General features: G+C 44.8%; 1 protein-coding gene and 1 long non-coding RNA gene across 5 annotated transcripts in view; one reads left to right on the plus strand and one right to left on the minus strand.

Moving 5' to 3' along the window:
* The first annotated feature begins 9,848 nt into the window (after positions 1-9,848).
* Positions 9,849-19,711, plus strand: LOC122162369. 3 transcript variants are annotated; one of them, XR_006169530.1, is made up of 4 exons: positions 9,849-9,979; positions 15,271-15,344; positions 15,914-15,990; positions 19,570-19,711. It is a non-coding gene; the product is annotated as an uncharacterized LOC122162369 (long non-coding RNA). The 3 variants fall into 3 exon arrangements; XR_006169528.1 differs by lacking the exon at positions 9,849-9,979 and adding an exon at positions 12,568-12,650; XR_006169529.1 differs by lacking the exon at positions 9,849-9,979 and adding an exon at positions 15,127-15,150.
* A 2,363-nt stretch (positions 19,712-22,074) lies between these two features.
* Positions 22,075-27,224, minus strand: part of HIBCH (3-hydroxyisobutyryl-CoA hydrolase) — a 37,910-nt gene continuing 32,760 nt past the window's right edge. For both annotated transcript variants that reach the window (XM_042822659.1, XM_042822658.1), the window contains one exon: positions 22,075-24,333. In XM_042822659.1, the coding sequence (XP_042678593.1) occupies positions 24,218-24,333 (116 nt within the window). In that variant the 3' untranslated portion in view covers positions 22,075-24,217. The remainder of the gene's footprint in view (positions 24,334-27,224) is intronic.

Here is a 27,224-nt window from a genome sequence, read left to right on the forward strand (position 1 = left end):
TCTGTGGTGGCAATGCATTCACAGAACTCTTTTTGAATGGAACATAACAAGTCATGCTGTAATGCTGTCCATAGCAATGCAGTGCAGTCATTTTATATTCAAGTAGACACTCAGAATGCTCTGCAGAGTTCTGTCCTGGCTGCTGGCATATCTACCAGAGAAGTTGGCTGGTAAAGCCTCAGGCTTTCATCTGTAATACTTTGGTTTAGCTGTTGTAAACATAAATGTTTCAAAAGTTAACACCACTCCAGGGGTCTTATGACGTTGTTTGTAGAATATTTTAAATGTTGTCTACTCTATAAGAATAAAAACTCAGCTTTTACTGTCTCTCCTTTTATAAATGTTTTCTTCCTTGTTGCTTGTTTCCTGTTGATGTAATAAAGATGTTTCTTATTTATGAGCTCCATTATGAAGCTTCCCTTAAGAGCACCAACTCAAGGAAAATAATCTGCACTGGTTAGAGCATTAGCTGTCCTGCCCCTTTCTCTTGGGAACCGTCTCTGGCTCCTTTCACAGACATGTCCAGTTTCTCACAATAAAGGCTGCTGCTTTAAAAATTTACAAGTTTTTTTCTTGCCACGTGCAAGCTCTTCTTTCTCATCAAGCCCCCTAATTTGCAGCACAAGCCAAGTGGCTGATGAGAAATAAGGATTAACCACAAAGAAATTGACTGATTTGGGTTTTTTTTTTTCCACCTTCAGTAATAGACTTTCAAAACACCTTAACCATTCTGCAGATAAATACACCAACTTAGGACGCAACACTTGGTACCAAATAGCTGCCTGTCATTGCCTGAGTGGACATGTACCCTGGACTTCATGGAAATGATGAGAACATCTCATATTCTTCATCAACTATTCACATAATTGAAAGGACGCTTACAAAACATAATTCATGTAACAGATCTGAAATACAACAGTTAGTGTTCCTCCAGAGCTCTGTGTTAAGTTGTGCAGGCATGATGGTATCCAAAATAGGCATGCTGTATGTGCTAACTTATAGAAGGGCTTTTTGTGAGTAGATCTGGAGTAGTTAATATAAATAATATTTTAGGATACCCAGATTAATAGAGTTGTTTGTATACTGCTGATTTTGTGGTAAGTGCACAAAGCTTGTTTTATGCCCAGTGAGCTTTGCACCAGGATATTTGGAGTGGAGTGGATACTTCACTGTTTGATGTAATAAAAGAGATTTCCTTCATGTATACCCCTTCCTGTTAGCTAGAGCAATATTAACATTACTTCTTTCAACTGTGCTACCTGAGAACTGGTATGCATTTCATAAAGGAAAAAAGGCCTATAAAAATGATAAGAAATAATTAGTTATTTCAACGTGGATTTGGAATTGTATGAAACGTACAAGAGCTGTTCTGAAAGTATTGCCCCCTGTTTCATTACGCTGGTCCTTGAAGTTAGAGGTGGATGTTGGTGGTACGGCAGTAGGGACTGAACCTTGCTGCCAATGTTACGTTTTGTTGCTGTGCAGCAGATGGCAGCAGAGGGGCAGCTTGAGAACGTGCACCTACTGGTGGTGACTGTTGAAAAACAATGTTTTGTAGCTGAGAATTTGCACTATCAGAGAGTGTTACTGTGCTCTTTGCATCTGTTGTAGTCTCCATAGAAATAAATAGGAGGCATTATTTTCGGAACAACTTATTACAACTTATTAGTCCTCTTTCAGGATGTTGTATTTAACAAACAACATAAAAATAGTTCGTCAGTCATCAGTGAAATTAACACTCTTATCTGGCCATTACTATATAAAGGTTAATTTTAGACTTATTGTACAGGCATTCAGTACTACTAAAGTGGAACTGAAAGGGGAAAATTGATAGCCAGTTTTGTAGTTTGTACTTTGAGTCATACTGAACACAAACAGCCAGAAGACAATGGGAAGGATGTTATTTGCATAGCACCTTGGAAAGCTCTATCAAGCAAATAAGATGCTCTTTGTTTCAAGAAGCCTTTGAACGGAAGCCTGGAGCTGCGTTAGCCCTTCGTGAAACAGGACAAAGAGCTGCATGTACAAACTCACAGGAATTCTTAATAGTAGCAGTAGCAACCGGAGCATAGCACAATTTGGTTTTGATTTTCTGGAGAGAATTTAATCAAATCATAGTTTTCATGTAGTAGGACCATCTAGTTTTTAGATAGTGGGACAGTCCCCACCACATTCCGTAATTTCTTCATGCAGGCAAACGTGATATGTTCCTTTCAATTACATTATATAGTATTTAAATCCTAAACTACTCCTAATGTTTACATTATGAGTATTTTCAGAGAAGGTATCATTTCCTGTAAACCAGCCAACTTTCTGAGCTGACCCATGGGAGCGGGTTGTTGGGGAAGAGTTGCTCTTTGAGAACCAGCTCTAGGACACAGAACTGCTACAAGAAGTTCTTTCTAAAGTGATATTCACCGAGCATGAGAGTGGTAGCTTTCTGCTTCTCCCAGGCTGCAGCAGCGGTAAATGAATATTTATCTCTCTTCCACCAATACAAGGCTGAGCTTGAAGCATTATATTTAAATCTGAATTTGGGGTAGGTCAGATTTCCTGTCAGGATATTGCTTTATGGTAACCTTTATCACATTCTTTCTTCTGCAGAATTACAAAAGGGTAACAAAGGCAGCAGAAAAGGCAAGGAACTGGAAGAAGCTTGCTCAAGTGGACCAACGCTGCGTGATTTCAGCCAGTGTTGAATTACGGAGGAGTCACAATCTAACGTGTGATTTGTGCTGACAGGAAGAGCTGCACAGAGCTGCCAGCACTTTTATTGTGGTAAGTGCATGCTTTTGATTCATCACAAAAGGGTTTGGGTCAGTTTTTGGGCATGGCAAATAAAATCAATCATTTTTATTGTATCTGCTCCAGTTCATTCGTCTCCCACGGCAAACTTACTTAAGCAGTAAAGTTGAAATATCAGTTGCAGATCAAAAAATCCAATAGTAGCAACGGCTCTAAAATAATGTCCGTTTGGGTTTGTGGTTTTTTTTCTGCTTGTTTTGTTTTTGAAAACCTGTTTTGCCATTCTACCCATGGTCTCAGGAAGAGCATGTATTGTAATAGAGAACCAAAATTAAACAGGAATATTTTTAACAAGTGGTAATTGATGAGAAAGCTGATGGAGCTCAGTGTAATTCTCAGGAGTGTCAGAATAGTTATATGCCTCTACAGCAGGTTTTGCATCCCTATGAGGAAATCAGACGAGACTGAAGAATTTAGATTGTTGGATTTTTTTTTTCATACTAATTTAAACAAGCCTGTTAAGCTTGCAGAATAAGACTGGTGAGGCTGTGAATCAGAGATAACGCCTATGTATCTAACACAGAACAAAATCCTCAAACTGTGTAAGCGTGCAGAATTGTCTGCTGCTTCATACAACTCCTCTGCAGTCTCTGCTAAGGCTTGGATTCTATGTGAAATCATGAGACCAGACAACCCTTCCAAACTTCATTTTGCATATTACAGTAAACCTGGGTGTTCTGAATCTATTCTGAAGGCACCAACTTCTGAGGTCTAATTAGGTGTTACCTAAAGACGCCTCGTTATCACTATGGACTTCTTCCTTTCCATTATATTGTATTGTATTATTGTTTTATATTCTGTCTATTTTACCTTTATTATGCAAAGTAGAAAACATCTTCTCTGTCCAAAGCAGAACATGATCTAGTTTATTGTGTTCTTTTCAATAATAAATACCTCCACTTCTTTAACTTCAGGCAGACTGATCCAGCTCTGTATCCTTTTTGTTTCCATTCTCCTGTTTCCAAAACTGCTCCAGTCATGTAAGGTTTTGTTGTTTTGCGATAGAATAGCCATCAGTTCTCTGCAATTGTCCATGATATTTCAGGGGATGTATTGATTACACAGGTGTAGACAAACTACAGTTGCCTTTTATTTACTCATTCTATTCATAGGTATTTGAACATTTCAAAAAAATACCTGCACATCAGACAGAAAATTTTAATTGAGCTATTTGCAGCTTGTTCTCCTTTATATGTGTGTTAAATATACATATATATATATAAGACAAATATATATGAGAAACATAAAAACCTATAAGCTTTGCAAACAATTCTTTCCTCTGACTGACTGTACATTCAACAATCTCAGCTGAATTATTTGCTCTACAAGTCTGCCTGGCTGGGAGGCAGAAGGAAGCTATCACTGAGGAATCATTTCCAGTTTAGCCACTGTTAAACATCGTGAGAACTTCAGACCTTAAAGGGAACACCAAGCTGGTTTGTTTCGGGGCTGGTTCTGGCTTTTTACATGAGATGAAAGTGTCTCACATCTAAGCAGATTACATTTACCTCAAAAGTAGAATATTAAGTTCAAAATATGTATACACAATAGTTTTAAATACTGCACTGCTTTAAATACTGTGAGTTTACTGTGGTGATAATTGCAATAGCAAACACTTCTACTGGTGAGATTGGTGAGATTCCTTAAATGTAATTTAACAGTGTATGAGAACCCCAAATTTCTCAGATGTGATGTTGTATCACATAGACATTGGTTTTCTGCATTAGGTCTTAAATCTACATTTCCTTACAAGGTAAAATCAAAAAAAGCTGATGTTTTTACTACTACATGCTGGTGTTTATACTTAATAACACCTATAGTATTGCCAGCTGCGTAGCAAAGACTTCAGGGACTAAATCAGAATCAGTTTATTTTCCATTTTCTATATGCACAAGAGCGGTGAAAGTATATATAAGGAAAAAGGGAGAAAAAAAAGAAGCTCAAACAGGCTTTGTTCATTTGACGAGCACTCAGGGATGACTCTAAAAAGTGGTTGAGAATCTTCAAAGAGCCTTCTAGAGAATATTGTAGCTCTGAGTCTTTGGGGTCTATGTTTTGGGAGTGGAGGTAATGGATGCTGTTGTACTGACTTGCATTAGGAAGTTCACTGACATGCCCTTGTAAGCATTTCTACCACCATGAAATCCATAGGCAAGGGGAAAAAAGCATTAAAACCTGATTACTAGTTTTCTGCTAGGGAGAAGAAAGAAGCTGTAGCAATATCCAAAGGGATGCAAACATCTTTTGACGAAAGTCTTAATTCATGCCTGCAATACAGACAGAGTCAAATGCAGAGAATGTAAAGCACCTTACATCATACTAAATATGAAGCATGATGAAAACTCAAAAGCAGTTATAGTGCTGACTGAAGAAACCAAATCTTTTGTGCAACTCTGTGTTCCAACAAGCAGACATATAGAGCCTTAGGATATCACAAAAGGCAACATATTCCAAAGGTAGCCTGATCTAGAAGTACTGAAATAATGAAATCCATTGATTTGAAGGGCTTTATAGACTTTCAAAGGCTGCGGGTCAAATCTGAACAGACATCAGCTCTTGTCTTCAAACCCTAGTGCCCTTTTTGCGTTAAGCAGGACCCTCTTTCAATAAGAATTTCCTAAATGGAAACGCTCCAGCACAGTGCCAGGTACTGGTGCATAGTGTTCAAAGCAGAACCAAACCTTAAATTAGTCGAAGAACACATATGAAACTTGAAACTTCTGGTAACACTGAAGTAAGTCTTCCATCTTACAAATTTCAGGCCGGGATAATGAACGTGGCTCACAGGCTGCTTTTGCAAAGAGACAGCAGAGATTTTCCCTCCCCTCTCCTGGGAGGGCTCACATTTGACGATCATTTCCAAACAAGCATCTTTCCAAGCAGAAATGTTTCTCATTCTTTCCTCCCTTTAATAAAAAGTTGAGGAATATTCTCCACTTAACTGTAATCACCTGAAAATCGAACAAATATTGTGACAGCATGATGTGGTATCCATGCAATAATACATTACATTCACTAGTACAGGTCATTAAGTTTTTGCCACTGTTGATGTATTTGGAACAAGTTCCTTGAATAATGAGTGTGCACAGAATCTTGGAAGTAAATTTATCAATCCATTTTCATTAAATAGTATTTTTATTTACAGCAGCTTTCTATCCAGCATATTTTAAACGAATTCTGTCCAAATAGTTTAGAAAGAAAATTACAAAACCCTTAATTAAAATCATGCCAATAGGAAAACGAGTAACAAGTTGTTCGCAAATGTAAGCATGTTGCAGCTGTCTAGGATCAATGTTTCAGCATAGAAAAAGCTGACTAACAAAGCTCAGAGGTGTTCAGATTGGACAATGAGGAAAGGTTATTTGGTTCAGGAATCTTAAAGCGTGGGTCTTGACTAATATGTCAGTGAGAATTTTGTTATTCACTTGTACAGATGTAAACTCACTGCTTCATTATATTACTGCTAGTACCAGTTATGAAAAAATGAAAGCATGATTTTCTGGTTCTGTTCTCCAGACTGTGTGAGACATGAACAAATCCACATAAAAGGAGTAATTGTTAAATACTCTGTTATTTTATAGATAAAAGCAGTGGTACCCCTGCTTGTCCAGAGCCAGTTCAGCACTCTGTGAGTATGCACAGGCTGCAGCCTATGTGTTTTGCAGATTTCCCCACCTTTCCGCTTTGTTGTCCCTCCTCTCTCAACCATTAAAAAGAAAATATAATTTTCCACTTGGAGGACAGTTTTGAGAACAAAATCAGAGGTGTGCTAAGATGCTGCAGGGATGAGACCTTTGCAAGCCACTAAGTAGCTACATAAGCAGAGACATGTGGCAGCGGTTGGAGAAATCAAGCTGGTATTTAATTGCTGATATTATGTGATGTTGCTCATAGATGAGACAGATATAAACACTAAATACTCTTGTTTGGCTGAAGCAATTCGTTCTCTCTGATTCAGGAGAACTGAGCCTTGAAATAATGTGTCTGTCTGTCTGTACTGTTGACGCTTGCTGAAAAGAATTTGTCGGACTGTGTGTGTTTGGGCTCTTTGCTGAGCTCCTGGAATGACTCCTTTCATTCACTAAATGTAGGCTTGTTTTGGTGCTAAGTGACACAAGTTAGCAGTGGAAATTGCACCCAGAGACTTAGCCTCTGATGGCAGTCAGGACTTTGACCAACTTTTTCCAGCGAGTAAGATGCTGTGCCGCCCACCAGTGGGGTCTTGAACTTGGAACTATGTGGGACGAACAGCATCAAATTCAGACATCAAAGAGCTGACTTCTGACTTGTGGGGGAGGAGAAGGAGGGAGAGCTAAAAGAAGAACTAAAAGTTATTCCAGTTAATAGGAGTTAATTTCCAACATTAAACTGGGGGGTTGTTGGCAGACCACCGCGGTTTGGATGGCCTTGCTGGATTTTTACGATCTGTTTGTGTCTTGGAGATTGTATTATCATTCCTATGTTAAGTACATTTACAAATCAGAAAACTTCACCGTTTATGAATGTGCTGAAACTATGTGAAAGACAACACTTAGGTTTAAAAGGCATTAGTTGTTATTTGTATTTTGCATATTATCTGTGTACAGAACTATATGTATGTGTTTCCTTGTTCAGGCTTGGGACTCCATCCCACAGTGATACAGGATGTCTGACACTTCCTGACAGACATGCTCAAGCCCTGGCTCAGTAAAGGAGCCCCTGTCACCGGACACAGCAGCTCAGGTCTTAATCCCAGCTTTATCCTGACCCAGTGTTCACTCCACAAAATGTTCGTGTCTGCTGTAGAACTGGATATCACAAAATTAACTGGAAATTGGGCAAACTGAGATTTAAAAGCAGAAATCTGGGTCATATCCAAAAAATGGGCTCCTGAGCCAAGTACTGATGCTCTGTTGAACCCCTCAGTAGAGAGTAACCGTAACACAAGCTGTCCATAACTGCCCTTTATTTCAACTGAATTGCTCTTTCATGCTCGTGATTCCTCAAGATACTTTTTTCCCCAAAGAGCAATCACTTGTACCGTGCTAAAGGTTATTTTTTCCTCCTGAAACCAAACTGCACAGTTAGGGGACTTACATATACCACACATGAAATCGATGTTCTTATTTTCTTCTTTGCCATGTGGTGATAGGTAATATTTCTATATGTGCCCCCAGAAAAGTGTCTTGTTGTTTAATCTGTGTGCAGTTGTATATTTCATTTTATGCCCCTAACATTATCTTTTCTCTTGCTGCTTAATGTCTACTCTCATAAATTTCACTTGGTGCAAGAATTCTGATTTTAAGATCACGCAACTGAAAACCTCTTGATATAGTACAAAGGATACAACATATGGGACAGTAGCCTCAGATAAGATGAGCTCGATTGTTTAGATATTGGATAATATCTGCAGATAACAACATGTATTATGTAAAGTAATCATGATGTCAGTTCTTAGTAAACTAGACTCTTCTGAAAATGAATTTTAAATTTATCTTTCCACTTTGGTGTCAGTAAAAGACATTTTGTGGCTTTATAAAGGAATCTATTTGACATTTGCACTGCAAAAGGTACTCTTGGTGTAGGAGAGAATGTATACAGAGCTTGATCTCAGCCAACAAGGCAATCTAAGAGAATGAAACCATCCTCTGCAGCAGTAGCTCTGATCCAGCCACCCATACGCCTCCCTGAGGGATGCTTCCATAGCACTACTCTCCTCCTTCAGTCCTCTGTCTGTGCCCTAATGAGCAAATGTCTTCCCCAGCTTCTTTTTAAGGCATCATTTTTTTTAAGGCATTTCCTATTTGCAAATCCATTCGCCCTGTGCTCTGAAGGAAGCCATTTGCCCGCCTGTTCCATTGGTGCGCTGTTTGGGTTGGATGGCACAATACAGCTGGGGCCCTTGGGCTGTCCTCTCCCAGCCTCCTGCCTGCTGGTGAGTTACTGACACTGCTGTAGCTACAAATCCAAAATGCAGCACCCTGCGTGTGACCGCAGTCTCCTCCATCCCAGCTAGGTACCATACAGTACAAAATCTGTTCTCATTCTGTATTTGCTCTTTGTTTTCTGTACTTATACTTGTTCTTTGTTTGTTGTTTGTAGTGAGGGTTTATCTCAGTGTGAAAATTTGAAGGTTGAGTACAGATGTTGGTATGATAATCCTCTGAAACACATTACTTCTCTGTTTTAAGTATGTGAGTGCCCAGAGCTGCTAGAGAATTGGGAGGAGCAGGGACTTGGCATGTCACTGCTGATCCACGGCTTTGGCTGCAGTAGTGAAGTACGCTTTTATCTCAGTCGAGATGTAATTTCCTATTTTGAATTCTATTTCAAACTCTTTTGTCCTGGGAATCCTGGTAGTGGTTTTTGCTTTGGAGAAGGGAATGCTGTGAGGAGATCGGGTACTTCCATCACTGTTATTTCTCTGTAGTACTTAGTATTGTGTGGCAAATGATGCAAGGCTGCTGCTTTGTCTGTTGCTGTCTCAGGGCTCTCAGGTTTTGGCACATCCGTGGCCATGTTTACTGTGACTTTGCTTTTTTGCTGGGTAATATTTGATTGTCACAAAACTACTTTCCATTTTGAAGGAAGCTGGTGTTGTGTGCAGCTTCACATCACAGGGAGGGCTGATGTGACACACTGCAGCACATACCCCAACGTTTGGATTTATTTTAGAAGATCTCTAAATTTAAGTGATTTACCCACTTTCTGTCTGCCCAGCTTCTCAGCTGACTGTAATTCTGGTGTGTGGCTTTTCAGCCACAAATCTCTTTTGATCCTCTTTGCAATATTCTAATGCCTCATGCTCAGTTAATCTCCTTGCCATGCTGCAGGCCTGCATTGTGTTACTGGGCTCAGAAGTGGAGCAAATGAGAAAAAAAAGTCTTGCATATAAATCAGGACTATGTCTCCGGCTGGTACACTGCCTTATTAGCAAAAAAAAACATACTAATATTTGGTATTTTCTGTTTCCCTGCTTTGTTTTCTAGCAGAGGCTGCAGGGTGAGGATGGTGTGTGCTTGCAGGGTACGTGCCTGACTGTACTGGACTGCACAGGCTGCCTCCAAACACACCGAGCTGCAGGGCAATGGAAGGCTGGCACCAAGCATCCCACCACCTCTCATGACAACCGATGGTCAGGCTCAGAGCTGCTGCAAACGTCACCTCCTGCTTCATACAGACACAAAGGCAAAAGGTATTGCTGCCTTTTTCCCTCGGCTCCTGGGGTGTGTTTATCACTGTGCTTTTGGTTTTCCTTCATGGTGAATGTGATGTTTGAGCACTTGGCATCTACATACACCGCTGACAGAGTCAGCATTTAGAAAATGTTCTTAAAAATAAGGGAGAAGATGCCTCTGCATTGCCATGGCACCAAGATGGAGGCCGGTGTTTGAGACAGTTGACTTCTCTGGTCAGGGACTGTCACCAACGACTCTCTGTTAATTGAAGTGCTTGACAACTTTCCATTGGAAGAACTTTCCCCCTTTCAAACATGTTGCCATTTTGAATGAGAATTAATTCACAGAATTATTTTGAAAACTATTTTGGCTTCTTCTGAGTTCTTCAAAAGCCTTTGCTCTGCCTTTCCTTAAGGGCATGTGCCCCTAAGCTGCCTTTGCAATCCAGAGAGCCCCAAGCAGCCAGCACTGTGTTCCCCATGGCAAACAGCTACAGGAGCATCAGGGAACCATTAGGTTTTTATGATGTTATAGTCTCAGAGAGAGTCCAATACAATGAAACTACTTGGTATGTGACATAAGACATAAAAATAGTCTTGAATTGTCAGTAATTTTTTTCTCTTGAAAACATTCTTTCCTTTAGTGGTGTGTGGTTGTGTCTGGAGCACACAGTGCTTATTGAATGAGGTTTTACATTACAAAAGCATCCCAACCTGCCAAGCTCCTATTTCTGGTGTGACTAGAAATGCTAACGGCAATGAATCTCTGCCTTCCTCTTGTAGTTTTTATGTCCTGTGTGTAAAAGGCTGCTTGGTGCCATCCTTCAGTCCTAAAGTCTTTTCCCTTAGGCCAGCTTTTACCTCAGCATCTGTTAGCTGTGACAAAAGCACTACCAAAGGTAGAACCTAAGTCACATAGCTGTGCTTTTCAGTTCTTAGCAGTCATCTTATCAGTGGTTGTTAATAAGACATATATAAAAATATAAATCATACTATGCCTCTGTCATATAAAAATGATGGAGGCAAGGTTTGTTTCAGGCAGGCCTTGGTTTCTGACTGAAAGGGAGGGAAGAGGGGAGAGGGAAGCAGTCTCAGGCCTTACATAGCAGAAAAGAGAGGACAAAAAGCATCAATATGCTCTAACTTAATGGTTTTTGTTAACTTTTTCATCCCTGTTCCTCCCTACAACACCGGCTTGTCTTCTAAATGTGGGATTTTCAATAGTATTTAAATGAGATAGAATCATAGAATCACCAAGGTTGGAAAAGACCTAAAAGATCACCCAGTCCAACCGTTCACCTATTCCCAACAGCTCCCACTAAACCATGTCCCTCAACACAACATCCAGTCTTTCCTTGAACACCCCCAGGGTCGGTGACTCCACCACCTCCCTGGGCATCCATTCCAGTGCCTGACCACCCTTTCTGAAAAGTAATACTTCCTCATGTCCAGCCTGAATCTCCCCTGCCGTAGCTTGAAGCCATTCCCCCTGGTCCTATCACTAATGACACGAGAGAAGAGGCCGACCCCCAGCTCACTACAACCTCCCTTCAGGAAGTTATAGAGAGCAATGAGGTCTCCCTGAGCCTCCTCTTCTCCAGGCTGAACATTCCCAGCTCCTTCAGCCTCTCCTCATATGGCCTGTGTTCCAGACCCCTCATATGGTATGACATAATTTATTGAAAATACTATGGGTTTTCTCAAGCAACCAATACTCAAGTTGTGAATTAACTTTTGTTTGAAACATTCCTAAGCTTGATCTAGACAGATTTCCCAGATCTTATCTCAATTTGCAGATGAGCAGCTAGCACATGTTGAAACAAAAGTTTCTATGAGCTGTTGCCTTGACTAAAACCTGTGCTGCATGGAGACGTGTAACTGTTCTAACACCCGTTCTGCGTTCTGGTTATCGTACCCCGTACCCCGCAGCTCAGGGCAGGCAGGCACGCCGTGCCGGGTGAGAGCTTTGGCCACTGGAGGTTGCGGTCGCTGCCTGTGTGAGCTCTTCAGAATCTCCGCGTTCAGACCACGCACCTGTTTCCAACCCGTCGGGTCGGTGCATGGCTGCAGGCACAGATGGAGTTGGGGGCGGGGGGGGGGGGGGCACCGTGTGGCTGCGGGCCGGTTGGAGGGGGCTGCCGGCTCCCCAGGTCCTTCAGCGCTGTCTTAATACAGCCCCGTTTAACGCAGCTTACGTACTCGGGTTAAAAACACAGGGAGAAACAGAGAGGGCGTGAAGCGGTAGAGCCCACGGGCCGAGCTGGGGGCTGCGTGCGGTCATACCCGGCTCTCCCCAGCCCGCACATCCCTACCGGGCCCGGCCGCGCACGGACGCCGCGTTCCCCCGCGCTCATCCCGGGCCGGGCAGAGCCGGAGGCGGGGAGGTGCCCGCACCCACCGAGGGGCGGGGCCGCGCCGCCGCCTCCCTGCCCGCCGCCCGCCGGCAGGTGGCCGCGGGGCGCTCCCTGCGCCCGTGGGGTGTGCGCGGGGCGGACCGGCGCCGAGCTGCGGGCGGGTCCCGGAGCGCCGCGGGGCGCTGAGAGCGGGGCCGGGGGGGAGCGCCGAGCTCCTGCGGAGGGAGCCGGGACGGGCGGCGGCGGGGCGAGGGCAGCCGGAGCCGCGAGGTTCGCCCCCAGCGGCCGGGGAGGGCTGCCCCGATCCAGCGCCCGGCGGGGTGCGGCTGTGCCCGGTAAGCCGCGCCGGGAATCGCGGGGAGCTGAGCGGCAGCTCGTGCTTCCTCGCGGTTCGGGAGGTGGGAGTCGGAATCGGGTTTCTAAATATAGTAATAAAAAGCGGAAACTATAGAGATTGGTATCGTTCCGTTAACGAAGCGGCGTTCCGAGCCTGCGGCCGCTCCGACCACCTCGCTGCGATCCCCCGCCTCGCCGGCGGCTCTTCTTCGAGCCGGCCCTGCCCTGCCCTGCTCTGCCTTGCTGCCAGGTGCGGGAGGGCTACGGGGAATGCCACGGCGGCGGGGTATGCGGCCGCGCCCCGCCCTGCCGGCCGCCTGCTCGGCTCCTCGCTGCTGGGGCTGCGGGCGCGGGGCTGCGTCGCCTCGTGCCGCGCTGCGTGGGATCGGAAAGCGGCCCTTCTGTTGAGCTCACCCCACGGCAGCCTGGTGTTGCCGCAGGTACCTGACGGCGGCCCCCTCCTCGGGCCCCCCGGGGCCTTGCCCTTCCCGCAGGGCTCTTGGCGAGCGCCCCACGCGTCCTCCTGGTGTCTCCACCGGCTCTGGGGCGGCAGCTGACGCGTATGGGGTTTTGCCGACGCTCGCGGTGCTCTGGGCTTTGTTGAGAGGGGACTCGAACATGCTTTCCTTTGCACGCTGCTCGAGGAAACCGCTCTACACCCTTGCTGAAAACGTAACATCCATTTACTGCGTCGTGTCTCCATTCGCCCGTTTGAGCATCATTTGGCACTTGGGTCTGGGTTCTTGAGGAGTTCCAGATCTCCGCAGCCATCGGCTACTCCCTCCCCTGAAGGAGGCGCCCCTCTGCGACTCCGGCAGTTGGGTTCCCGCAGCTTTGGCCAGGCTTCCTGCAAGCGGGACTCCTGGGTAGCTCAGTAGCTTTAGGTTCTTCCTGCCGTTTCTTCTGTAGCTGCTTGGGCAAGCAGCGACATTAAGCGAGCCTGTAAGAAGCTTTCAACGTCTTCCTCACCTCACCTTCAGGCTGTCTCCCAACTGAACCCAACCCGCTGCTGTGCTATGGCAAGTGAGCCACTCAGGACAGAGCTACCATGCACACAGCACTCCATACCTCCAACGACGCTTTTCCTGGATGAAACCTAACCTTGTGGCTGCCGAGAGCTGCACTTGCTGCCTGACTATTGTTTTCTGAATTACTGCTATTTTGACCAAAAGGTTCCTTCCTTTGCCTCTGCTTGCTCCATCAGCCATCCTCTTACTGAAAAGCCGTTTAGGATAAGCTGATGGTCACGCCTGGCTCTCGAAAGGGAGATAGGAAGGAAAGCGCTCCCCCAGCCTGCACTGTCGCCCCATTCAGCTGCAGACCGGCTTAGACGCCTGCTGGAGTTAATCAGTTCCAGCCACAGTAGGGGGGAAGGCTTTGAAATTCCAGCGAGTACCATAAGGGAGATAAGGAGAAAACTTTCACTGCCATGCTAATCCTGCTCAGCAGCGGCTTGTCTCCAGCATCCAGCCCTTCCTAACCTGCAGCGCTTATCTCCTCCAGCAGCAAGCACCGCGAGGGAGGAGGGCAGAATATAAGCGAGCATCACATCTCGTGTCCCAGAGCACGAGGTCCTGCTTTGCTGGGCAGAGGGAAAGCAGGCTGGGTGTGCCCTGTCTCGTTGCTGGATCTCATGGAGGACCTGAACTTTGCCGCCATGAGATGCAGCACGGAAGTCTGGCTGCCCAGGTGCTGCAGGTTTGCCTCCTGGGTGAGCATTGCTCAGCTCACCCCGTGGTCTGAGCAGCATGCTCTGCTGTGCTTCTACCTGAGTTTGGGAAAAGGCACTCAGCTGGAAATAGAGGGTGATTTGGTTCCCTTTGTATTTAGTGTTGCAGTTCTCTTTAGAAGGAGTAAAACAATTGCATGCCATTTTTTGGAAGGTTGAGAACTTCTGCTAAGCGTAGCTGTGCATCCAGCTGGTATGCATAAGCAGTTGTTGGATGTCTCTGCAGTGTGTGCTTTTGGGTAGTTCTAGAAGTCCCATTGCTATTTTTTTTTTTTTGTTGGTCACAGGGAGAACTTGTGTTGAACACTTCCCAGCATTTCTATCCCTATTCTGCAACATTTATAATAAACATTAAACTTCCCTTTTTTTCCCATCAGCACAGAAAACTGTGCGACTGCTACGTCTGAACTGTCCAAGGAAGCAAGAGATGCCTGCTGGGCTTTGTTACAGCAGGGTACTACAGTTGCCCTGCTAAAAGCACTGTGATGATCTGACCATTGTCCCTCTATGCTTGGTGATAGAGGCCTGGCTCCTTGCAGAAACACGGAGAGGGGGAGAGAGAAGAGGGCTCTAAGCTCAGCAGCAGGCAGGGCACTGGGTGCCTGGCACAGCCCCATCCTGCACCCTGCCCGACCTGTCCTTGGGGATGGGAGCCACCCACCCGCAGTGGCCCTGGGGTTGGGAACCGGGCATAAATTCTTGCAGCCTGCCATTCAGTCTGATGTCTGAAGTGCTGCGTCATCCTTCTGCCTTTGAGAAAGTCAAACGCTGTGGGTGAACAGGCGAGCAGAGTTCTGCAGGGCCAGCACTGAGGGATTCCTTTAACTCTGTGGTACTACAGAACTTTGACTTTGTAAGTGCAGTGTCTTATGTCTGGATTCTTTTTGCAGAGTCCCAGTCGTGAAGCAATCTGTGCTGTGCTAGGGACGAGGGGGATGATTTGTTCAGAGCAGCCAGGTCCTTGGTAAGTAGCACACAGAGCTTCCTTCCTCATGGGTGCTGGAGAAAGATCTAAGAGCCTCCCTGTTACAGGGTGTCACATGGGGACGTTGGGAAGTGAGGAGCCCAGTTCTCTGGCAGCAGAAATCTCTCACTGTGCTCAACTGGGTGCAGCTATGCCCAGCTGTTTCCAAAAGTAGGACTTGTTTTTAATCAGCTGACTGATAAAACAGCATTGGAGAGGGTGATTCCTTGCAGTGTAGCACTGCTCTTCAGGGAGATATTTCAGAGGTCCAACCAAAGGGAAACCACGTACACAGGAGATGGGACTTATTTGCCTGTGACAGCTTGAGCTGCTGCAAGCCACAAAACCTTCCTTTTATGTCTCTCTTCATTGTATGAAGGGAGGTTAACAAAACTCTTAGTGGTGGATGGCTTATGCTTATTTTTTGTGATTACTTCTGATTGAAGTTTTCAATAATGGAACATTTTTATCAAAATAAAACTGTGTATATACTATTAATGTTTTTCCCTTGTTGTATGGTATGATAGGAAATGGCAGGCATCTTTCTAACATTGTTTTCTTTCCTTCAGTGATTAGAAATGAGCTCGATTTGGCAGGAAGCACTGAGGAAGGCTGGCAGAGAGGCAGCGTGGTCCTTGCATGCAAGGTGAGTTCAACTGCACAGCATGGCTCCCGCAGGACTTTCCCTCTTTGTATTACCGCAGTGTGTGAGCGTGTAGGAGCTTATGGGAAACAACACCTGAACTTGTACTTGAGATTCCAGTGCTGTGTCCTCAAGACCCTTTTTAAAACAACACATGGCGTTTGCAGTATTGAAGTTAAATATGAGGTATTTAAGGCCTTACTGATCATAGCTTCACTGAAATTTAGCACAGCGTGCAACCCGTTAGTTTAGTTTGTCTGAAAAATGCGTTTCACTTATTATAAAACTGATCCTTAAGAAGAGAATCTTTGTTAAGATTTGCAGCAGCGCTGCTTTAACTCCTGGATAACTACAACAAAACAGGTTGCAGCACACTAACTTCTGCCTCGAGCTAAGCACAAGAGCTGGTCAGTAAGGTAAGCAGCTATATCCACAGAGGTTTTGGCCTGAGCCTGGAACCTTCCCTGCAGTGCTTTCTGAAACACAGCCAGCCACAGGCAAGAGCTTGGGTGCTGAAACAGACTCCGGTCAGCTGGCTTTGCCTTGTGCAGTTCCTGAGTGCAGCGTCGTGCCAGCAGTAACGTGAACTCACCTCTCCCAAAGATGTGTGCTTTGTGAGGCAGCCAGCCACGTTAAAATCCTTATCAGAACAACGCTGGAAATGAGATAGGCAGAGAGGATTTAAACAGTGCTTTATCCTACATGTGCAAGCAGTGGCTGTCAGAAAAATGGGAAATCAGTCAGAAGATGGAGGACAACTTCATTTACAAGCATTTATGTGCCAACAATTATTAACTAGAGTAGAGCAGACAAACAGTAAAACCTACTGCACTGACTTAGGAAGTACTGCGCTCCATGAATAATGAAACAAGCAGGAGTATATGATTGAAACCAGGGTCAATAACTTTGCTTTTAAGCCTAACTAGTAATCAATAGGAAACAATTTCGTTGTCTTGCATGTCTTGCTGTTTCCTAGCCTGCTCCTTTCTCCATGTTAGACAGTCAAACCCATATCTGAGTTAGCCCCAATTAAACGGCAGAGGTAAGAAGGTGGGAAGTCCTCGAGAAGAAGATCCTGGCCTACAGAATCCCTCCATATCTGCTTTAGGAAATGCTTGTCCTTCTACTCACATTCCCTCCATCTTCTGCCTGGCCCTAACTCATTTGCTGGAGTCGCTTAAAAAGGGGAAAGGAAATCTCCAGCTGTAGGGCCGACACACCTTAACACCAGGATAAAGTACAAGAAGTGGTTGATATTTAACAGACCTTCTCTAAAGAGCACCAAAAAAGGATTACATAGAAAAGAATTGGATTATAGCCATAGATGAAAAGCCAAATTCAGATAGTCATTAGACAAAATGTGAGAGATGAAGGGGTCAAAAATATGCTAATATATCACCATTGGCATAGAGTATTTGGACAGCACTCCAACCATGGTGAGGGGAAGCTGAGGTTTAAATTTATAGTATTTATGGTTCTGACTAAGTCCAGGGGTGTCATGAGATCTGATCTGAAACTTCTGACTGTCACCAGCAGAGTATAATGAGAAGGGATTAGGCAGGGTATCTGTGCACTGTGGGAGAAGCCTCTGTATTCCTTGGCCTGGATAAAGGTTGCAGCTCAGGGATCAGCAGTGCTGTCTAGTGAATCTTCACCAGATGAGATGCTCTGAGCTCTGTAGAGTTTGAGAACTGCAAGTGGAAATTATTTTATTTATGTTTTATTAATGATGAATATTGAAATTAGGAAGGTATGAGACAAAACTATTTAGAAGTTTTGAATTATTCAGAGTCTGAGTGGCTTTCAGACATCTCCTTGGCCTCTGGTCTGTAAGCACGTTCTGCCAGCATTATAAGTTGCATCAATGCACGTGGCTGAAAGACATGGGTATGAGCCTCGTGGATTTTCATAAACCTCTGCAGGAATATATATTCAGTTTCTTGTGCATCCTTTCTTTTACTCATTTAATAACAGGTTCTCACAATATAAACCTCAATGACAGTTTAACTATCTTCTGTGTTGGGTCAAACTAGCAATGCTGGAGGCAGGGTCTATGTCACAGGCCTGATGGCTACATTGCTTAGTCTTAAAGCACACTGGCACCTGCTGCATCATGTCATTATGGTCAAAATAAACACTGCATTGATTTAAGTGGTTTACAGATGTTTCTTTAAAGTGCTGAGAGGTTCTGATACCAAGTGAAAGGTATGAAAATGTTTTGTGGCTTCAGAAGCCCCACAGGTCTGACTTTCCTCCAGGAGCGCCAACCACCACTGTGGTGCTTGGAGCTGCCAGTCACAGCTGCCTTTAGAGGTAGGGGCATTCTCACGAATGTCCTCTCCTACAGGAGGGCAGAAGCTTGTCACCATGAGCCTGACTCACACATGCCAGCTGCTGGGCTGGGGCAATGCTGTCCTACCCGTGGGCCTTGAACAGAGAAGGCTCCACCTCCAGAGGTACTCAAGGCCAGGTTGGATGGGGCCCTGGATGAGCAGCCAGATCTGATGATTAGCAGTCCTGCCCATGACAGAGGGTTGGAGCTACATGATCTTTGAGGCTTCTTCCAACCTAAGCCATTTTGTGGTCACCTGCCTGCAAATGGGATTTCCTCTCTCAGTATTTGCCTGGCATCAGGTTACTGGATTGGAGCCCCTGTTTCCCTCAATATATAAGGGAAATAAACAAAGCTTAATATCTTTGCCATAATTATGTTTTCAAAGGCTATTTACAAAAAAATGTTTAACTTTGGCTGACCTCAGTACGACGTCATTGGGTGAAAGCATAGGGAACAGTTGGTTTCTGTGCAGCACAGTCTTTATTTTGGCTGGCAGTCTACTAACTCTGGGGAGTGGTAAGCTCATGCCAAGCAACGTCAGGCAGATTGTACAGTTCTGCTGTGCCCCTCTAGAGCAAAGAGCCTGAGAAACTGCTCTGTAGGTTAGTAACAAAGCTGCATGTAGCGGAATGTGGGGCTCAGCAGTTCACATTCTCAATCAGTTTGACTAAAGGGCCCGCTCAGGTGTGGGGAAAAAGGTGGAGTTTTCTGCTGGCACGTTCTTGTGAAGCAGACCTGGAGGTCATGTCAGCGTGTGCTTCTTACAGCGCTTGTTCTGGCAAGGTGAGCAGATCTGGCATTTATGTAACTCGAGTCCTGTCAGGTGATGGTTACCTGCTGCTTTTGTCTGTGTGAGGCTCTTCTTTGTTTTACTTTCTTAGCAGCAGCAGCAGTCACTGCAGTTTAAATGGTATTTGTGTACAGACTGAGGAAAGCAGCACTGTCTCATCTGTTTGGAAGAAACAGATGTTATTCCCGGGACCTGTACGGTTATATTGCAGACAGACTCTTATAGATGGCTTACAGCTCTTGTCACTGGACTGCATTCCAGGGAAGCTTGAATTCAAGTTGGACTCTGCCTGATGACTGTAGCAGATGGGTGTTACTGATAGAACACAGTTTAGGTGCACCGTGCACAGATTTATTGGAGTTGGTTTTACAGCTTCTGCAACCAGTTTAGCTCCCCTTTGAGCTCACTGAGAATGGTGAACTATTTACTGCATTTCTGTGAAACACTGTTTTGACAGATTTCTCCAGAAGTAAAGAAGCACTGGTGGAGACAGTGCAACCCCTGGCAAGAAGCAGCAACGCTGTGCAACAAAGGAAGGAGCCGCTTCCAGGTTATGAAAACATGCTGTTGAACTGAATTTTGCAGCTGGGTTTTCAAATGTACCATGGGATGCATCAAGTCCAAAGATGCCTTTGCGGGATCAAACGCTATCCGTGTGGAAGGGAGCGGGGAAGGTGAAGAAGGGTGCAGCGGGGAGAAATCGTCACTGATAGCAGGGATGGTGGATGAGAAAGGTCCATCGAGCGCCATAGTGCTGGACTACGCACACCGCCTCTCCCATGAGATTGTCGATCAGGCAGTGAAGCAGTGGGCAGTGACAGAGAGCAAATACAGCGACATCCCTTTCATTGAGAGCGATGTGCCCTGAGCCTGGTCTGGCTTCAGCGAGCGTCTGTCTGCCAGCAGCTGGTGTTTGGTGCTGGTGCAAGTTGAGTAAAGTCAACTGTGATCGAGCAGAGTGCTCCTCTGAATGTGTTTGCAAGGAGATGCTGGAAAAAATTGCCTTTTGATCTATATTGCTAGGAAACCCTGTGGAATACAGTAGAACCTATTAATCAAGTGTTGTTCGTTATCAGCCGTATGATGAGTGTTGTCTGTCTTTGTATGTGTTGAGTGATCAGAAATCAGTGTTAAAAAAGAAAATGGGAAGAATGCAACTGCCTTGCAACTGTAGGAGCGCTGCTGCAGGGGCCCCAGAGATGCTCAAGAACAAAGCATGGATTATATTTATGTACTGCATAAAAAATACATGGCCTGTTTGCAGGCGACGAGAATGGTATGCTTGGCAAACTTGTCTGTGTTCTGCGGAAGCGAAAGCAGGACCTCTATGTAGCAAAGGCAGCTGCTGTTGTAACCTTCACTTTGATTCTCTGACCCGAGCAGGCCTACAAACCACAAAATGACGAAGGCGGTGAGAAGCGTTTTATAAAACCAAATAGTATTCAGGGAACCATATGGATTATGATCCTATTCAACTTCCACTCTTAACAGAACCGATGAGAAACATTACGGTATTGATGAATAGCGCATTGTAATTAAGTTAACAGATGCTCTGGCTTTTGCAAATGCATGAAGGCTGTTCTCTAAAATGTTGCAGTAAGAGTTTAATTACATCTAATTGCTGCGTTCAGGCCAAAGCTGTTTGCTTTGCTTTTTTTTTATTTTTCCTTTTTTTTTTTGGTCGGGGGCTGTATTGATTTCATGGGTCTACGGCTGCATTGCACTGAGCTTGCAATCCAGCATCACGCCCTCAGAACTGCTGGCCTTTGCCCTCCTTCTGCTCCCGCAGGCTGAGCACATCCCCACGGGTAGAGCCACGTGCACTGAGGCACAGCTGAGCTGTGGGAGCCTCAGGCCTGAGCAGAACACAGCGCTGTGAGTGAGCCTGGGCCCTAGGCTAGCGGGCTGCTGCATTCGTCAGCAGTGCTGCAGAACTCACAGCCCCACTGTTCTGTGGGGCCTGGGGCCTGACCTCCATTGCACTGCTCTCTGGGGTTGGGAGGAGGAAGCAAACTGATCTCCTACCGCTCTGCTGCCGTCGTAGGCAAAGTGAATGCCTCGTAGGAAGCTTGTGTTTTTTTAGCGCCCATTTGCTCCTTCTTCTGTTAAGGCCAGTGTATCAGCCATGTCGTTTTTTCCTGCATCCAAGTGCTTTCCATTTCATGTTTTCATTTTGCAGAAGGAAACTGCTTTCCATACTGGCAAACACGGCTACTATTTTTAAAAGGTACACAGTCCTCGTGACTGATACGAGTATGACTGAAGCAATGGTAAGCAGCAGAAAGAGGACCATTCCAGTGTTTTCAGCTTACTCTCACACGAGAATTGAGAGAGAGCTCGGCTGTTTTGCAAACTTTCTGACACAAACTGAATCACTTGAGGAAAGTGTGCCCAGAAGGAATGGTCAGAAGAACTTCTCGGTAGCTCAGCACACGGCTGCTGCTGACTCGCACTGGCCAGGCTGGGCCCGGCCACTGGGCTGTCCACATGCCATAGGTGGCAGTGACTGGAAAGGCCCTGCTGCTGTGCTAACAGGCCTAATGCTAAGTGGGTACCTAAATGGAATTCCATCTGTCTGCTTACCTTTAGATGGAACTATTCTGCAGTCTTCAAAAGCCACTCTTAGTGCAAAGTTGCCACCAATTCTTCGATTTAGCATTCTAAGGGCACTCTGGCAGGGGACTGGTGTGCTCTGAAATACACACATCCTTCTGTTTGGGAGTTCAGTCTGTGTGCTTTGTGTTTTCTCTGTGGAACACACGCAGGGTCTGAGTGGGTAGTGTGTGACTGACAACCTCCTAGGAATGGTTTGGAGCACGCTAACTGCAGCACAACTTTGTACCACTGACCTTTCTGTAGTACAACACATCCGTATTCTCAAATAAAACATACTACAATATATTTTTACAATATTTTTTGTGGAAAATATTTTCTTGTGGACCAAATAAAATTAAAATGACCATCTGTTTATACGACTTTTATTTGGTAAAAAGGCACAAGTTGGAGGGTCTTGTTATTGTGAGCTGCAGATGATTCACACCAAGTTCGGAAGCTCACAGACATGCACGTCACTGTTTCCTGGCTCAGCAGCAGCTAAAATACTGCAGGTGCCTCTCAGGCACAGAAGGGACAATCCCTGCATCACGGGGATCGCTGTGTTATGCCGTGAATGCAGCAGCTGACAGTTGTAGCGTTTGTACAGGAATAATGGAATGGACCAGTTCTTTCTGAAATGAAGAATAGCTGTTGTTGAAGGATCTAGAACACAATTTTAAAACAAGAGGAAGGTCTGCATTTCTTACAGCACCAGTGAGTGAGGAATATGAGTCATATTTTAGAAGTTATCCGGAAGGTGTTAACAAAGCCTCTCAGTCACTTTTAATAATAAACCCAGGGTCTCTCTTGTAAATATGTACAGAGTTAATGTTACATGGCAGCTGAAACGTTCCTAATTTTACTTTCCAGGTTCTAGTGACAAAGCAAAGTGCCATTTTTCTTCATTTTGCTCACCTTTAATTCTCTGAAAGTCAATTTAGCAGTTCACCTTGATGCTCGAATTTCCTGAACTTTGTTTCCAGGCAACAGCATTAGGAAGGAAAGAGCCCTCAGCCAGCACCCACCAATGCTGCTGGTAACAGAAGCTGCCAAACGCTGGGAGCTCTGTAACCATTCCATGGCTCTGATTTTAATTCCCAGTGCTGACAACTGATGGTACTGAGCAGAAGTGTTCTTTCCTTAATGTCAGTGGTTCCTCTTCCCAAATTGTGCATTTGTAACCTGTCTCCAACTGTGGAAACAAGTCAGAAGAGGTACTGACGTACAATTTGCTTGAGTATATAAAAGTGTGCAGCCTTCATACCAAACAAAGATCTGTAGCTGTGCTTTGCATGCACAATAGAAAAATAAGTCTTGCCCCCTCCCTAGAGTTGGTAGTAGTATCAAGGGGCTCTGGTTGTATCACAGAACTTTAAATACTGTTAGCAACAGAATTCAGTGACCTTTAATGAACACTGGGTGTTTTTTTGATGGATGTTTAAATGCTGATCCCCACAGACACACTTGTGAGGATTTGTTCTGTACAAGAACTTCAGAGTCTGTGTAGCAGCAGGCATTCTGTTTGCCACTGTTCTGTATCACCAGTACATCCTGCTGCATCCCTCCTACCTGTCCCAAGTTTCCCACCCAGCAGTCAGGGATGGCTCCAGCTCAGGATGCTGCTGGGCACAAGGAGAAATGAAGCCAGCCGGCGTGGTGCAGCCACACTGCAGCCACGTGAGCATCAGGGCCGCTGCCTTTGGAATCACTGGACCACCAGCAGCCAACGTGCTCCTTGGCAGGCAGAGGAGGCTGGAGACAGTGACTTCTTTGCCACTGGGAGAGCAGGAAAAGCTCCAACAATGCTTGAAATCGTGAGAAGCTCATTATGCAATTCAATCAATGGCATTTTTACAAAATAGATTTTAGAAGAGGAAAGAAATGTGCTCGAGGCTCTGACACTATTATGACATTTGAAACAACGTCTGCATCACGTGGCAATGTTGTACACAGACCAAATGTTAGATCAATAGAATAATTCCTTGCTCTCAGACTAATAATCATACGTCAGTCTGACCTTTGATTTAAAAGACCACTTAACACCATGAAATTAGCATGTCTGGCGTTTAACTTCATAGCTCTGACTGTTTTAATATTTAAGTATATTAATTTCATTGCAAACAGAAGAATCAGAGGCCCAATCCTGCTTCAACAGCCCAGCAACAGAGCCACGAATACCATGGGCTCCTCAGCTCCTGCTCTGCAGCCCATCCCTGAGCCGTGCTGTCTCCCTGCAAGATTCCCCTCAATGGCTGAGGCCCAAAGCTGAACATTAATCATTGTCTAACAGCAGTCAGAATAACTATTTGCCTTCAAGTCATTTTTCCCCTTATTAACCAGAGATGTAATCATGTTGTCGTTACAGCTGCATAACAAAAGAGAATGGTACTGAATGTGAAAAATAGTTACAAGTCAGGCTGGCTAAGAGCTTCGTCATACTTTGTCATGCTGTTCTTAGCTTTTATACCATAAAATGAAGCAAATGGGTAAGATGTCAACAGATGTGATCTCTACAGCTTGAGATCGTTGTTTCCCAGAGGCTTGAAACAATTGTCCACGAATTCATCGCTGACTTCTTCCAGAGCAGCAGGCTTCCAGCGGGGGGACTGGTCCTTGTCAATCAGCACTGCGGAGTGGGGAGAGAAACACAACAGTGAGTACGTTCTCTGAGATGAGTTCTGCTTGCACCCACATCTACAGAGATACACCAGAGACAAATCAGTGTGCTTCACAAAAGACAGAGCAGTTGGAATGCACCCTTCTACTCTACTGAGTTGTCACCCGTGCAGGGGGGGAGCCGAGGGCCACAAGGAGTGCTGGACCACCCCAGAAGAATCGCTCCAATACTGTTAGGATTTCCAGTGCCCAACTGGACTCTTTGTAGAGAACAGGAGATTCCTATGGCTAATTAATGATGAGATAAACTGATCATTGACATAATCAGTGAGGAAGTAGCATAGCACAGTATCACTGTGGGAAGTTCAGGAGTATTTATTTGTGAATACTGACAGTGCTGCAGAGCTGTATAGATGTAACTGTGAGGATTTGTACAACTGTAGCAGATATACAGTTGGCGCTGTATGCTGGGAAATGTACCACTGAAAACAAAAATCATCAATGAACGATCTGCATGGGAAAGTGCAGTGAGGTACATGATTAATAATGCATTCCTTGTGTCACAGCTGCAGAAGGCATGGCAGTAAGACTGTGTTCTGCCAAAGAAACATTTCTCCCTCTACTGAGCACCACACAGAGAACGCCAGGAAAGTAAGTCTCATTCAAAGGACAACTTGCAGTGATTGCTGAGGCTGAGGACATACCAACATCACGGCTTTTCTTCTTGTAGCTATCAAAGAAAGGAGGAGCTGTGAATCGGAGCACTGACCCCATTCTTCCTCAAGTTCAGGACTGAGGGCTCCTTGGACGCAAATAAGCACCGGGTAGAAATTCATTACATAGATACAGTAGAAGTGATGTGGGTAATTCTTTAGAAGCAGTGTGCTTTTATTTTACAACTAATTTAGTTTCTTACAGAAAAGTTATAATTCTACAAACTTTTTTGCACTGTTTCACACTTCTTTTCTTTCCACATGTGGTGATGTGAAGCCATTGATTGGTCTGGATCAAAACCATCCCAAATCAATTATGTTTGCTGCACTGGAATAGCACTTATTATTTTCTTCAATTCGCAATCACAGACTGGCAGAAATCATCTCATCTGTCCCCTACAAAAGACAAAGCTGACTGGAGATGCTTCACATTAGAGAGAAATAGGAGGAAAGTCCGCTGCACACTGCTACAGCTTCAGATCTGAGACACCAGTCACTGCTGGTAATTCTCATCGGCATGGCAGCACTGTGCAATCAGGCAGAATGATCTGTTTGGGTCAGCAGCCAGGCTGACAGCTGGTCACACTGAATGATCCTAATGGTACCTCCTATGAAACGTTTCATCTTTCTTAAATTCAAGTACTTGTTATCTAATAGTGTTGCGAACACTCTCCTCCACTGCAATAACTTCTCTATATTCTGTTCTTCTCCAGCTTGAGATTTCTGCACGAGAATGGAACAGGAATTCTGGGGACTTTTGAGGTAGGTGGAGAGAAGCTCATTAAGATAAAAGTAACGCAGTGTTATGGTTATGGATTTGTTCCTGTGGTCTTTAAGGAAAAAGAAAAAAGGTAAGAATGAGTTTGCGAGACGTTGTGTTCTACTGCTTATGTTCACTCAGCGCAGCCAAAGCACTGATATTTCTAAGCACCTGAGATTCTATGAGCTGCTATGAAAACTGTCTGCCTGCTCCCCCCTACAGGGGTGAGGCTGGCAGCCGCCAGCACTGCAGGGCAGAAGCAGCGCCCTGCTGCTGTGTGCAGAAATACCATCTCTGCAAGAGCAGCACTGTGTAAAGCCTTCACAGTTCCAGTTTGAGTGCACAAACAAGAGGGTAACTTCACACATTTTGGTCCCTCCAAACTGCTGAGGCTGTGGTCACCTGAATGTGTTCAGTTATTGACTCCGAAAGTGCCTGCCCTTCTGATGAAGAAAGAACTCTGGGTCCTTGGCAGCCACCCAGAGCTGTGCATTCCTTAATTTATGTAAATTGAGGGGAGCTACAGACACCTGAAGTGTTCAAAGACCACATTTACTGCTACATGGGAATACCCCATGCCCTATGGATGAAGCACGATCCATGTGTTAAATGCTCTACGGTTTTGGCTTTTCTTCAGTAGCACAGACAAGAAACATAAATGCAGAGATGGTTTGCAGCAGGTTCTCAGTCTGTCTGGAAGGAAATTGGGCTAAAAGAGAAAAACACTTCTGACCTCAGATCAGAGTAGGCTTAAAAACCTTTGTGTCAGCTTTTACTACATATGCTAGGGAAGTATTTTGTTTAAAAACATGGCTTAAAAACAGCTTAAAAGCTGTTATTAAAACATGACCTATGGCCACAGTTGCTGAAAGACCATCTTCAAAAACTAAAATCTGATAATTGTATTTTAAGTTCACTTTGTGGGTAGATTCTTCTGTGGGGGTCAACAGTTGGCTCTGAAGTGCTTGGAATTCAAAGAACAAATACACAAATTCATTTTCACTCAATCTGCTTGATCCTGTGAAGTGCACAGCAAAGTCACTTGCGAATCAAAGATGGGGTGCTTGGCACCTTGTTGGATAATGATTTTTATGAGATCAGACCCAGCTGCCAAAATGACAGATTCTCCTTATCTCTTAAACAAGAGAAAGATCTTACTAAAAACGCAACAAATATAAGACAAATCTGAGAACACATATACAACAAGTTCAGAAGTGCTTCAGGTGCTTATTCTAAGCCATCCGCTCAGCACAGCTGAATCTGTTCTCCTTCCCCATTTCTGACACAGTTCTGCCTTTGCTTCGTCATCCCACGTCAGAAGGAAAGGTGCCCAACCACTGCTTCTGCAGCTGCTTTCTTTGCAGCCCTGTGTGGGATTTACAGTCTGCATGGTGAGAAGCAATCTCCTTTTGTCCTCTGCCTGTCCCC

This window comes from Centrocercus urophasianus, unplaced genomic scaffold (assembly GCF_019232065.1).
Source record: "Centrocercus urophasianus isolate 14NV4802_14NV808 unplaced genomic scaffold, USGS_Curo_1.0 seq_20, whole genome shotgun sequence".
Lineage (NCBI taxonomy): Eukaryota > Metazoa > Chordata > Aves > Galliformes > Phasianidae > Centrocercus > Centrocercus urophasianus.